At 30.4% G+C, this 14,548-nt stretch overlaps 1 protein-coding gene and 1 pseudogene across 9 annotated transcripts; one reads left to right on the forward strand and one right to left on the reverse strand.

The window, feature by feature from the left end:
- Positions 1–576: 576 nt before the first annotated feature.
- Positions 577–7,706, reverse strand: LOC100784783 (alpha/beta hydrolase domain-containing protein). 9 transcript variants are annotated; one of them, XM_041007787.1, is made up of 9 exons: positions 7,481–7,705; positions 7,277–7,355; positions 7,062–7,180; positions 6,895–6,977; positions 6,083–6,204; positions 5,253–5,414; positions 1,710–1,803; positions 1,207–1,408; positions 725–1,116 (listed from the first exon to the last, which is right to left on the reverse strand). In XM_041007787.1, the coding sequence occupies exons 2-8, from the start codon at positions 7,290–7,292 to the stop codon at positions 1,207–1,209; spliced, it is 798 nt and encodes a 265-aa protein (XP_040863721.1). In that variant the 5' UTR covers positions 7,293–7,355; positions 7,481–7,705; the 3' UTR covers positions 725–1,116. The 9 variants fall into 9 exon arrangements, 8 of the variants coding, with proteins under 8 accessions (NP_001242461.2, XP_040863721.1, XP_040863720.1 ...); XM_041007786.1 differs by having other exon boundaries at positions 7,062–7,192; XM_006593349.4 differs by having other exon boundaries at positions 725–1,125; positions 7,481–7,704.
- Positions 7,707–9,605: 1,899 nt separating this feature from the next.
- Positions 9,606–12,726, forward strand: LOC106795631 (putative transcription factor bHLH041; annotated as a pseudogene).
- The last annotated feature ends 1,822 nt before the right edge of the window (positions 12,727–14,548 follow it).

Here is a 14,548-nt window from a genome sequence, read left to right on the forward strand (position 1 = left end):
TTGTGTTCTACTTGATCAACTCTTTGAGCTTCAAAAACTAAATTAATTGATTTGGTAATATTAAAAACTAAATTGATTGATGATGTCAAATTTAAAGATTAGATTGAATGATAGTCATGAAAGTCCAGGACTAATTTCTTTTTTATTAAAGTTAAATTTTGATGCAATGTCAATGTAAAAAAAAATAATCATAAAAATGTAAAAAAAAAGTTACCATATAAAAATCACCTTAACTATAACTTTTAAAATAATTCTTACAGAAGTTGATAGTTTTTAATTATATGACATTTCATGATTCAATGACCATCTAAAATACTTTTAAACCATCGGTGTGTTTTAAACATTTTCATCTAATATTGATAATTAAATTGGCTAGAATTTATTCTAGCATAATATTACTAGGATGATGTGGAAATTTCATGAATTAATTTAACGTATTACTCTAGCATTGTATTAAAACCTCACACCATGAATAACTTAGCAACTACTTTTACAAATGCTTTCATTACTCATTTATTTTATTTAAAAAAAATCACAAACAGTGGCGACAACTAGGAAGTTCCTACATTCAGCAAAAAACAAAAACTAGGAAGTTCCTAGCATGAGATTTTTTTTTTCCTTCGGTAATAATACAAGATGTCCCCACTCCACACACCTTTCGAATGTGAGAGAAATACATGTAAAAAATAAAATGAAATAAATTATACTAATAGAAGATAGTGTAAAAACTAGGAAGTTTCCATGTCATAACATTTACCCACAACGAATATGAGATGTGGAACTTAGCACACACATAACTAGGATGACCGTTATATATGATCATTTGTAGTTATATAACCCCTCTAAGGCTTTTGCCCTGGCCACAGGGTGGTACCATGAGATAACTGTTTGCATTCATAAATTGATAATGTCAAAGTAACTTTGTACATGCATCTGATCAGAGGTAAATAACACTCGCAGATACTGCTTTCGCCGTTATTTTCACAATGATGCAAGATTCACTAATTTAATAGGCAAAAACTAGAAGAGCTCAAATATGTTGTAGAACATCAAAGGCAGGTTCATCCATGACAAGAAAAAATAATTGTCATCAGTAGGAATTCAACTGGCTTGAAACTGCAAGATCTACCACAATTATATCATTAGAAAAATGGATGTCCAGCAAAAAAAAAAAAAGGTTCAAATGCTGCTAGGCAAGACAAATACCTAGTTAGCAGTACTCCTATCCTGGTGCAAGGTTTCCTTTATGAAGTTCACAACAACCGAGGCTAATTCATCTTGATGATTAGTGAATGAATGATCAGCTCCTTCTATGATATGTAACTTGTGATTTGGTATAATCTTGGCGAACTCATATGCATCATCAGTGGGGACAACTTTGTCCAAAGAACCATGAACTGTTAGGACCCTGTCATACATGATGCAATTTGAGATTAACACTTTTGTGCTGACTGTGCATCATGGAAAATTCATAGCTTAGTATAAACTCCCTCCACTCCAAAATCCAAATAACTACTCTGTTTGCACTTTCAAGTTTTAAATCATATGTTCTTAAATTCAATGCCATACAAAAATTTATCCAATGTTTTATTGCCTCTGCATTATAAAACTTTTTTACAGAAACTCTGCAATTTCTATACACATGCTTTACCATCTAAAAGATGCAAAAGGATCAATCAAAAGGGACCAGACAAAAGAATTTCCGTCACCTGCATTCTTTATCAATCTGAAGACAAGCTTCATGCATATTTGTATCTAAGCGATCCATCAAACTTTCCAAAGTCACACGGTACTCAAAATTTCCTGCAGCAGTAAATGTCCCCAACCCCAAATGGTCATATATTAAAATAACTAAATATAAGAGGGTCTATGTTAGACAACAAAAACAGAATTCCATGTCATCAGGCAGATGTCCTATGATGGCTGTCAATCAATCTTGAAGAGTTCAAGTATTAAAGGCAAATGTTGATAATTCTTGCTTTGCCTAGATTTTTTATTTTTCCTCTTTCCTTTTCCTCAATTCTTTTTGGGTTTGTTACATTATCAATTTAAGAGAATGAAATGCAGCCGAATAAAAGTATTGCAGCAAGAACTTTGTGTTTAGTACAGAATAATACCAATTCAAAATTATAGTGTATGGCTCTTTTTGGACAAGTGGCCTCAATAACTTAAAGGGAAGGTGAATTAAGTTTAAAAATTTTCCCGATTAATTAAGTTCTAATTCCATTTTCAAATCTATATGTTCGGACTATTGAAGATGAAGTGCAAACTATTTCAACAATATTCTTCAAATATGCAAGATAAAAATATGCGAGATAAAATAACTAAGATAGGGAAGAGAGAAATGCAAACTCGTTTTATCCTGGTTCGGCCACTTCTCGTGCCTACATTCAGTCCTCAAGTAACTCACTTGAGATCTTCCACTAACTTTATAAAACTCTTTACAACTTCTGAACAACTTTGGGATTCCTCTCCCTTGTGTTCAGGATTCTTATAAGTCAAGAGACAAACAATCTCTTGATTACAACAATGTTTCTTAGAACATACAGAAGATTTTCTCTCTTTTTAGAGATGATGATACAAGTTGAAGATCATAGAAGAATACTTAATTTATTTGCAAATGTTTGACCAATGATTTGTTTTTGAGAGAATATGTCACTTAGGTTCTGATGCAAAACTCTAAATATTTTCGTAAACAAGTCATATATTTATAGGCCCTTGGTGGCTTTTCAAAAACTTTTTAAGAGATGTGACTTTTCAAAATATTTTTCAAAAATTCTCTCACTGCTAATCGATTACCAGAGACACATTGCATAAAAAAAAATTAAAAGGATTTTGAAATTTGAATTTTAAATGTTGTGATCGATTACCACTTGTCTGTAATCAATTATGAGTGACGAAACTCAGAAGTTAACTTTGAAAAGTCATGACCCTTCAAAACAAAAGACTCATTGTCAAGGTGTATCTTTTAAGGGCACCTTGGTTGATGACTGAAAACATATTTATTCTAGTCATGATGCCCGTGTAAAATTGTTTGCAATGAAAATGCTGATATGACGGACTGTTTGCTTGCTGGCTCATTTACTTTTGAGTGTCATATCATGCACTACATTTTGTGTCGTGTCTTGCTTCCTCGTTCCACAAATCTTGCTCATGCCTCTAAAAAGGATTTGATTCTGTTGTAAGCTCTTCAAACTGGTCGTCAAATTGACTGGGCTCATCTTGTCTGCTACCGTATGCATAAGGCATTACGTGCAAATGCACATCTTCCTTATCCCCAACTTGTCACTCTTTATCTCCAAGACTTTAACATTCCTCTAGATGATGAGTCTTTTGTTAAAGTTAAATGCTCTTTTGCTATTGGGGCCGCTGTTGTTGCATCTTTTGGATATCGAAAAGACATAGATGGTCAACGGGTGCGGAAACAAGATCTTCCACCGACTCCTAATGAACGCACACCCTCTCCACCACCACAAAGGAATTCCTCTTCTTCCTTGCTGCAAGATGTTCTAAGTGAGCTTCAGGGTTCGGGCTTTTGTTGGTAACCGATTTGATGCTATGGATACCCGTATCACATGGCTTGAGGATGATATAAGATTTACCTGTCAATGCTTTGACCCTACTACTGATCCATAGAGCTTCTCTAGTACTATCCTATATAACATTATTTGTCTTATTCATTTAAGTTATTTGTCTTATTCATATTTCAGACTTTCTACCTTTGCTTCGTACTTGTTTATTCTGATATGTGGATGTTTTTTCTATTATTATTTCTATTATGTATCGATTTTATGCTCCTTATTTGATATGGTGCAACCTTGTTTTTTATGTTGCCAAAGGGGCAGAGATATCCGTAAGGTAAAGGGGATTTTTTTACTTGAACATATATTCTGAAAATATTTTTTCTACCAAGCAATCATTGCAAAATTAAAGGGGAGTGAACGTGCCGCACAGAGATATTTTCTTTACTCCTTTCAGATGGTTGTCATCATCAAAAAGGGGGAGAATGTGAATGTATGTATACAGGTTTTGATGATGTCAAAGACCAAGATTGCTTCAAACTTTAATTCAAGATCAAGAAACTAAGATCAAGAGTTAGATAAATACTTAGTTTGTTTGTTAAAAGAATCTCACATTGGTTAATAAGATTTGGCCTCAGTTTGATTTTTCAAATGATTATATAAAGCTTTAAAAGATGTTTTACCAACACAAAAATAAGTGTTTTTGCACTGGTAATCGATTACCAAGACAGATTACATAAAGACTTTTTCTAAAAGGAATTTGAAATTTGAATTTTAAATGCTGTGATCGATTACCACTTGTATATAATCGATTACTAATGACAAAACTTGAAGTTAACTTTGAAGAGTCATGACCCTTCAAAACATAATTGTGTAATCGATTATCAAGAAGCTATAATCGATTACCAGTGAGAGAATTTTTGAAAAATATTTTGAAAAATCACATTTCTTCAAAAGTTTTTGAAAAGCTACCAAAGGTCTATAAATATGTGACTTTTCTACGAAAATCTTTAGAATTTTCCAGCAAAACCTAAATGACATATTCTCTCAAAAACAAATTATTGGTCATACACTTGCAAATCAATTAAGTATTCTTCTAAGATCTTCAACTTGTATCATTAACTCTGAAAAGAGAAAAAAAAATTGTACTTTCTAAAAAGCATTGTTGTAATCAAGAGATTGTTTGTCTCTTGACTTATGAGAAGAATCCTGAACACAAGAGAGAGGAATCTCAAGATTGTTCAAAAGTTTAAAGAGTTTTATAAAGTTAGTGGAAAATCTCAAGTAGGTTGCTTAAGGATTGGATGTAGGCACGGAAAGTGGCCGAACCAGAATAAAACGAGTTTGCATTTCTCTCTTCCCTATCTTGGTTATCTTATCTCGCATATTTTTATCTTGCATACTTGAAGAATATTGTTGAAATAGTTTGCATCTTAATCTTCATCTTCAATATTCTGAACATATAGATTTAAAAGAAAAATTAAAACTTGATTAATTAGGAAATTTTTAAAACTTAATCCACCCCCTCTTAAGTTATTGAGACCACTTGTCCAACAAAAAGCAAAACAAACCCTTGTTCTGGACTTGCTAATTTCAGCAAATACACTTATACAATAAGTTCAAAGTAGGAAAACAAGTAATTCATAGACACTGAATTTGTTCAAACTATCTCTTATAACATGCTCTAACACTAATAGGCATTGAAACTTGTGTCATTAAATAACAGGTTACCTGACCTCGTCACATCTATGAAACCATCCTTCCTAATTCTTTCAATATGATCTTTTCCAAGGCGTTCTTCGATTCCTACTTTCAGATCATAGCGTCCAGATAGGTTGACAACTGTTTTAATGTCATGATATTTAGAAGCATAAAGAAGCACCACGCCACCTCCTGCATCAAGGGACAGCAACAACTAATAATAGTTCAATTATGCATGCAAATTCAGAGAAACAATTTGAGAAGATGTATTGGTCAAAGCTGCACTAATAAGTTAGGTCTCGCTGGGTATAAATAAAAAGATAATGACCATCAATAGAGAGTAGGAGTGTAGGAATTTTCATCATTTTTACCTATTCCTATAAAATACCTAGTTTAAGAAATATAACCCACAAGACCTACATTTCTATAATCCTATTTCTCATCAATATATTAAAATGAAAGATACTCATCAAGTTCCGCTGTAACAGGTTTTCGCCAAGCAGCCCAGAAATATAAGCTAAGGTTTCTTTCTATTTCAATTTTCAATATATTGCCTAAGAAGATTCAGTCAGTTATTAAGTACCAACTAACTGTGCGTAGATCCTGGTTCTATGTCAGAAATAACATAACACTCTTCTTACTGCATCATTCATGGTTTCTATCTTTAAAGCCAAGCCAGTAGGAAATTAAATGGCAAGAACAATCTCATAACATTATCAGTTATATAAAGGGGCATAATTGACAAATGATTATTAAATCAGCACTTACATCCTAAATGCTATCTGACTTATCTTTCCTCAACCTTTTCTTTTTGGAAAAAACACTTTTGAATGCCGAATGAGGAGAATAAGTTAAAATACCTTTACTGTGCCCGACAATGGCACTAACTCCACGGTTTGATTCATGAAAATGTTGAATTACAGCACGCAAATCTTCTGCCTCCCTCCAATAGTAACCATACTGAAATGAGCCATCACTTTCCCTAGAAGGAAAATCCAACAGCTAAACTAAGGACAACATAGAGTGAAGCAAGACCATGATCAAGACCAGATGGCAGAAATTTTAGTATGCATAACACAGTGCAAATGGAGAAACTACCACCGAATTTACAACCTATCGCTGCATGTGGCCAAAGGACCAGAAACATACATGCTTAAAGTGTATTCAAGACTGCTTAATCCTCCAGGCAGTGATATTAGCTGTCCTATCATATTTGTTATTAGTATACCAATAAATCTCTTTATTGGCAAACTCATATCCCATCCCATATTAAATTGGTAATCTCCTAGTTTACTGTGCATGAGCTGTTGTCAAGCAGCTTTGGTTTGATACCAACTTAGGTTGTTCCAAGCTCTAGCTCTTAAAAGGTAGCAGCAAATTTCCCTTACGATCTATACATCTAATCCAATTTTGTACATTCCTTTTTTTTTTTTCAATTGAAACCCAAGCTTAATGTTTTTAAATATTGATATTTTTATTAGATATATCTTTCAAACAATCCAAACCTTAACAAGGCCACATCTCTTTTTATCTCATCACTGGTAACATAATGCTAATACTTTACAAACATTTACAGTAACAAGCCACTTGCATCTTTCAAAGACGAAGAAGTATACACAATAACAACATCTTTAGGATTTATGGTTTTGCTTTGTACTACTACTAAACTCACCCATTTCCAGCAAAGTCAAAGCGGAAAGAACTCATTCTGGCATTTTCCAAAGCAGCAGCAAGATTCACTAAGGAATTGGATTCCTGAACATTAGAAAACTAAAGCGATGAAACTCATTGGATAAAAGGAATTTATATATAAAAGCATAATATATTAGAGACACTAACTTTTGAGGAGCGAAAACCGTGGCACAAGATTACAATCTCCCTGCTTCCAGATTCATGTAATATACCCACTAGTTTTTCACCGTGCTTGTTGGGTATTATCACTTTGTGTTGCTCAACAGCTAAAAGGGTAACTAACACATAAACTGTATCAGTTTCTTTTCGTTGAAATTTGCCAAAGATTCAATTTTTGCAATGAAAAAGACAACATATATCACCTGGGGTGTGTGCCATGTTCAAGGTGAAGGCCCTTCTTCTGGTTCTGGGTTTGTGATTGGGAGGGATGGAAAAGCGAACCTGGTAACGGGAAATTTTAGGCGTAGTAGAAAGTGATGAATTGAAGAAAAGTGAAGAAGCATTTTGCAAAAGGGTGTCCATTCTGGCCGATGAGATGCATATGCACTTGAACACGATCCATTTACCTTTGTCTTGTCTTTGTGTGTTCCTCGGTCCTCACTCACTCCTTGTCTTGTCTGTTCCTTGTATCTCACTCAGCGTCGGATTAGGATTTAGGAGCGATAATATGCCAATTAATTACTTAACGGATTGGATCCGATTCCGTGCAATTTTGTCCTAAAGGTCATAATGGTGTATTTGGTAGAGTTAGATGAGAAGAGATGAAAGGGTGAAGGATGAAAAGAAACGAAACTGAATGAAAGGGAGTATTAGGATTATATTCGATTAGGATTATAAAAGGTAATTTTAGGATAAAAAAACTGGTGAGTATTAAAAATTATATAGAAATATTATGATTTATTATATTTTTATAAGATTTTTATGATAATTTGAATTTTAATAAATGTATATCACAACAGGTTATTTTAGTATAAAAAAATTGATGAATATTAAAAACTATATAGAAATATTATGATTTATTATATTTTTTATAAGATTTTTATGATAATTTGAATTTTAATAAATTTATATCATTAGAATTTAAAGGATTTCAAAGAATTCAAATGAATTTTTTAAAACATTCAAAATTACAAGAGTTGTTAGAAAGAGTTATTGAGTTATTTGGATGATGCTAGATTGATATGAGAATTATTTAATTATGTAGATGATGAAATTAATGATGAAGTCTCAAAAACATTACATGAAGTCATAAAGATTACATCTTGAAAAATATTAAAGAGAAAAAAAAATATATAATAATAATAAAAAAGTTTAATAACCCAATAAAAAAAAGTTTAACAAAATTTCATTGATTTTTGTGAGATTGTTTAATATATATTTTATACTAATAAAGTCTATCAAAATCCTTCTTAAAAATAATTAATCAAAATTTGTATATTTTTAAATATGAAAAAAAATTATAAATTATAAGAATTTTTGATTGAATACCACTAGATTTTAAAAAAATTAAAATTTTTAATAAAATATTACAAAACTTATTTACATCATTTAAAAATCCTAATTAAATATCACAAAAAAAATTATAAAAAAATCTTTTAAAATCTTAATCTAATATATTCTAGATTTTGATGGAGATAAAAGAGAGAGAGAAAAATTAAACTAAAGTCATTTGGTAGGTAATAAAAAATGAAAAAGAAAGTAATTTGAAAGAGATGATTGATAATGCATTTGTGCATAATCAAGTACGCTAGTGTTAAAAGTGTGTGATTGATGATGTTGTCTCTCTTCTCGTTCTACTGCATAGTATGGTCTTTTTTTTTTTTTTTTATCTATTTGCTCTTTTCATCTCACATTGAGATGAAAGTTAAAGCTTGTAGGTCCTACATGATTTTTAAAAACTTTAAGTAATAACGATTGATACGTAACAAATACATACGCTCAAAACTTTCATTGCATTCCGATCCGGTGCAACTCACTTTCACAATTTTGGTAAATATTAATTTTTGTCCATGAGTAGAGAAATTCAAATTTACTATATTTTTTTTCATTATTTCTTTTATCATGAATCTTATATAATTAACTCTCAATCTGATATAATTATATTCATTGAATTAAATGAAGCAAGTAATAAAAAGAGTTTATGATGAATCAAATCAAATTTCAAATTTATATATAAGTCACGAAAACCGTTAGATATAATTGATAAATGCAATTTTTCTTATTAGACAAATATTAATTATAAATTTTTATTAGAGAAAAATTTGAACTTCTGATTTTTTTTTTTCTTTTCCTTCTTCCTTACTCACTAGTTTAACCTTACTCGTGATAACCTTACTACTATATATTTAGTGCAAACATCCTAATATATGCACTTCAAGGAAGCCAATGCCACGTACCTCGTACACCGTGGTCCCAAATCCTATATATAGGAGTCGTAGGTTACGTTACGCAATTACCAAGTACAATTGAGTGATTGACTAAGATTTATACAGATACAAACACCCTCATCTCATTCACCAATATCATGCAAAAGCCTTTGCCCTCCCTGAAGCCGCCAGAGCTGATTTTCTCCGCTCATTGATGTAATCTTGTCTCCAATTTATCAAAATATATAATATATTTATAATTTAAGACCCCTAATTAATTAACACACATCATTTGATAATATATATAGTTTATTTCTGATTTCTGAGGCTTGCTTGCACTTACACTTCAGTCAACGCCTTTTTTTTCTTCTTTTTTCTTTTAGTTTTTTCTTCTTAGATGGTTACTACGATGTAACGAACAACCAACCAAGCTCTTATTTAGGGAGTGTAGCTGAAAGGTTTTTTCTCCAATATCGGGCTTTAACGTTTGATGTCAATCATGAGTAAGGCTATATATAGCTTTCCTGTTGTCTAATTTTGTTATGTACCTAAATTAACATGATTCGATATATCGTTTGCATAATTGTATTTAAGTTTTCGGTACTTCAGAAAATAAATGTTGTCTTCTTCTTCATTCTAAATAATTGATTTTACCTTTTTTTTTTTAGCTGTTTTCCTAGAGTCGCTTTTAGGAACCACCCTCCCTACATGGAGCTGCAGCTAGCAAATGGATCTCATGAGATTGACATCCACAGAAATACAGACACAATCCTTTCAGGTTATATATAACTTTATAAATAAATAATAACAATAATAATAATTAGTTTACTGATGAAAAGTAAAGCTATGTCTATATTTATGAAGGAAACGTTGGCTAATGTAACTAATTATAATATTTTTATGCAAGCTTTTACAGGAAGCAAGGATTGAGGTAGGTTCATGGTGGAAAAAAACTGGAAACGTTTAATAGTCGTTTTCTAAAATTATAATGAATCTGAGAAAGAAAAAAAAAAACTCAATATGTTTTAGCAGTTGCTCTTTTTGGCAGATTGCTGTTTTCATGGGGTGCAAAAAAGGAGAAATTGAGCTTGGTTTCTCGAACATGTCTCAAGTAATTGATTAAGCAAACTACTATCATGCATGGATCATGTTATTAATTAATTAATTATGTAACTCTATTTCATCAGTCTTGTTTGAATTTGACTTCTCATAAACTAACTACTGGTTGACATTCAGCAGCACTTAAAAATTTATTTCCTGAAGATTTCTATATACATTCACAATCAACAACTGTTCAATGTTCATCTTCACTATGACTCAGTATTCCGGGCACTTCCAGTCCCACTTTCCTGAAACCCTTCCCACACGAACAAAATAGCATTCCAAGCAATTTCTTCACACCAGAGGGTGATCATGAAGCAAATAGTAGAAGCATTTCTCCGCGTGTTCTATTTACACCTTCTTCTTCAACTCCTCAGCATCATCAACCCCACCAAAATTTTCCCAATTATGCTTCAATAACACATCCAGAAGATACAGCTTCCAAGAGATCATATAGACCAGATATAAACCCAAACATAACACCCCATATGTTGGGGTTCAATTTTCACACACAAAGCCTGCACAGTAGATCATTTGGATTCTTTAGAAACTTAAATTTGACGAGAATGAGAGAAAGCAATCAAGCAACCCGTCCGATTATTAGTACTCAGCATTATCATACGATATCAGAGAGAAGGCGAGGAAAACTCAATGAAAATTTTCAGGCACTTCGAGCACTTCTTCCTCCGGGAACTAAGGTACATATATATCAAACTACATTTCAGCACTTCTCTTGTAATTTAATTAGCAATGCAATGCTCATAGCTTTTTGATACGTGTTGTTATTATTTTATTACAAAAACAAATGTCTTATGGCTGACCGGCCGGTAGGAGTTAAGTTTATACATCTGTTGCTGTATTTCTTGTCTAACTGTAGCATAATATTAATAATATACTACTATGAAAATAGGGAGTAAACAAGTTAAGTTATTCGTGAATTATACGGATTTGATTGGTTAATAACTCGTTCAAGCTCGTTTATTTAATTAAATAAATAAATTTAAACTTAAAACTAAACTTGATTATTTAAATATATCGAATTTAAGTTTTAAAAGATCAACATTAAGAACTGGTGAATAACTGTCAACTGTCAATATATATTGGTAATGTTGTATATTTGCATAAAACTTTGATACATGTTGTTTCAACATTAAAGTTTAGTATATTCTTTGTTTTGTAACAGTCAATAAGTTATGTTTTATTTTTATTTACTAAATTATGAAAATGCAATAGTCTAAATTTTTTAATTCCACATATCATATGTTAAAGCACATTTTTCTATTAGCAAGTAAATAATTATGTAGTATAAAGTAAATATTAAATGTTATATTGATAAAGTTAAAGAATAATTTCATAAAAGCAAAAATGATTAAGTTATGATATAATTTATTTAAATTTATTTTTTGAAATAAATACTTATTTTAATAAAATAAGTAATTTTTCATTTTCTTTAGTGTGTTTGACTAAATTGTTCGTACTTAAAAAAAATAATTTAATTTCTATTTATTTCTTAAAAATTACTTATTTTAAGTTTAAACAAATTCACCCTATAAATGAGTTAGTTTAAGTTTAAGTTTTTTTAACAAACCAAGCTCAAGCTTTTATTTAGGCTTGATAAAATAATTAAATGAATCAAATTTGAGTAATTAATTTTTTTTACAAGTCAAGTTTAAGCTTTAAGAACTTGATTCGTTTAAGCTCTTGTATGACAGTATGACACATTATGATCATAATTTTTTAATATAGAAAATTAATGTATTTATATAATACTAACAATTAACATTTTTTCATTAGTATATGACTTTTTTTTTGTTTTAATTCGAAATAAATGACTCGGTTTGAACTTGGGTGGTTTAGAAAAACAAAGCGGGGATTCTTACAAGTTGAAAAGCTTAACATGAGAAATCAGCAGTTGATGAAAGTTTTGTCAGCCAAATTAAGAAGCTACAGCTAGTATACTAGCTAGTACTGAAGAAAGCAACGCTAGCTAAAGCTAGGTCCTCAAATTAAAGATTGAATGTTGGGGTTTCGCATGTATCGGAATCAAGTTCATCAGAAGAACAAATTAAATGGTGGACTTGCAAGGGACGGTTAGAGAAGAAAGTTCTCAAGTTGATGTATTGATTCGGTTATTAATTTGGAATTCTTAGAAGGGGTTCAGAACGTAAACTTGATTTCCATGGGTGCAAATAACCATATTACAGGAGGGACAACCATTAATCAATTAGCCTTCAGGCTGAGGATTATTGAGGTTCGTACCCCAAAACAACAGTTCATGAAGCACCTAATCGCAAGTAATATTTGCTTTGTGTATAGGGTTACTTAAGCATCCCTGCATGATCCATTAAACACACTGATATTTAGACATTCCCTCTAAATAACTTTACTCTTGTCCTGAGTTAGTAAATTTTTAATATAATTTCTTGGTACTGAGAGTCTAAATAACTATACTGTAACTGCATTGTCCAGTTTTATTTTTAAAATGATACTGCTATTATATTATAAATTAATTGATTTATTCTTTTCATCTTACTAAGCAAAAATATATATAAAAGATGAGAACAGGCTAGGTATCACATAACCAGATATAGATATTGTAATAAATCAACATCCCTTTTTTTCTTCAGGGTTCCCTACCCATGGAGAAAAAATAGCTAGGCACGCCCAATAATTCTAAGACTAATAAAAATGTGACAAAAGGTAAATGAAATGCTTTGCAGGGCAGTGATTGGGACGAGGGTGCCTACCAAGAACTGGCGTAATACAGTGCCAAGTGGAGCAATAACAATAGTCCACGTCAGCAGTCCATCTCTAATATATATGTCCCATGGCAGTAGCAATACTTGATGAGATTAACGGTGATGAAATATTGGTGTAAAACATTTTAAAATAATTTTATAAAAATTAATAAACTTATTATATATAATAATTTGTAATTAAATAACATTATAAAATTATTTTATTCTATTACATTCATACATAACTAATTTTTTTCATACTTCATTGTCAAGAAGTTCAAACCAATATAAAAGACAAATAGACTGTTTTTGAAAGTTCCTCATGTCCGGTATATCATTTTTGAGAACAAGGGAGAATTCCTCTTTTTCCCATTGAGAACACGCGCGTTTCAGTGTCAAAATGCGTCAAGTTTAATGGGTAGGTCTGATAAGTTCAATGTATAGATTGAGTTAAGTTGAATTTTCATCCTCTCGTTATAATTATCCTATAATAAAAATTTATCTTAAAATAATTATTATTTTAATTTTTAATTTTAATATTAATTATTTTTTCTACTTATATTTTTAATAATATTAATATAAACTACAAATTTTATAAATAAATTATTAATGATAATATAATATAATATTAATTTTATAAACTTATTATTCTCTTTTATTTAATTATTATTTTTTATGCAAAATGATATTGGACGATAATTATTCTGATAAAAAGACAAATACGTATTTAAGTTTCAATTTATTTTGATTTGATTTGGACCACCTTTTTATTAGCTCAAATCATACCTAACTCAATCCTAATGGGTTTAACGAGTGGTTGGCCCGAATAATTATATTTATAATTAACAAATCATAAATGATAAGTTTAATTAAGATGATATGGTCTTAGTTGTTACTACCTATTTTAAGGTTAATATATTATGATAATTAAGTTTTTTTTTAATTTCTAACATTTGTTTATTGTTACAATTGATGCATGCTATTTTGTTTTTTATTTTTACATATGATATTTTATTTATTTATAGTGCAAATGAAAATGTATATTTTTAGGATAAAATATTTTTCAATCCTTCAAAATATTTTGTAATATTGATTTTTGTTCCTAAAAAAATTTAATATGCTTTTAGTTCTTATATTTACCAACAAACATGTGTTTTTAGTTTCTTATGAAGGATTAAAATCATGTCACTTTTGATGGAAGTAAAAATTAAAAAGTACGAAATCATTTATAGGACTAAAATTAACATTTTGAAATATTTTAAAGGAACAAAAACATATGTTATGTATATTTATGTAAGTTTATAATGATTAAAATAGATCTTTCGTCTTTATTTTATGTTAGTTTTTTTTGCTTTTAGTCCTTTTTGATCTATCATAGTCTCCATAAAAAATATTGTTAATTAGTCTCTCTAGTTAATTTAAATTATTA

Source organism: Glycine max, chromosome 13 (genome assembly GCF_000004515.6).
Source record: "Glycine max cultivar Williams 82 chromosome 13, Glycine_max_v4.0, whole genome shotgun sequence".
In the NCBI taxonomy this organism is placed as follows: domain Eukaryota; kingdom Viridiplantae; phylum Streptophyta; class Magnoliopsida; order Fabales; family Fabaceae; genus Glycine; species Glycine max.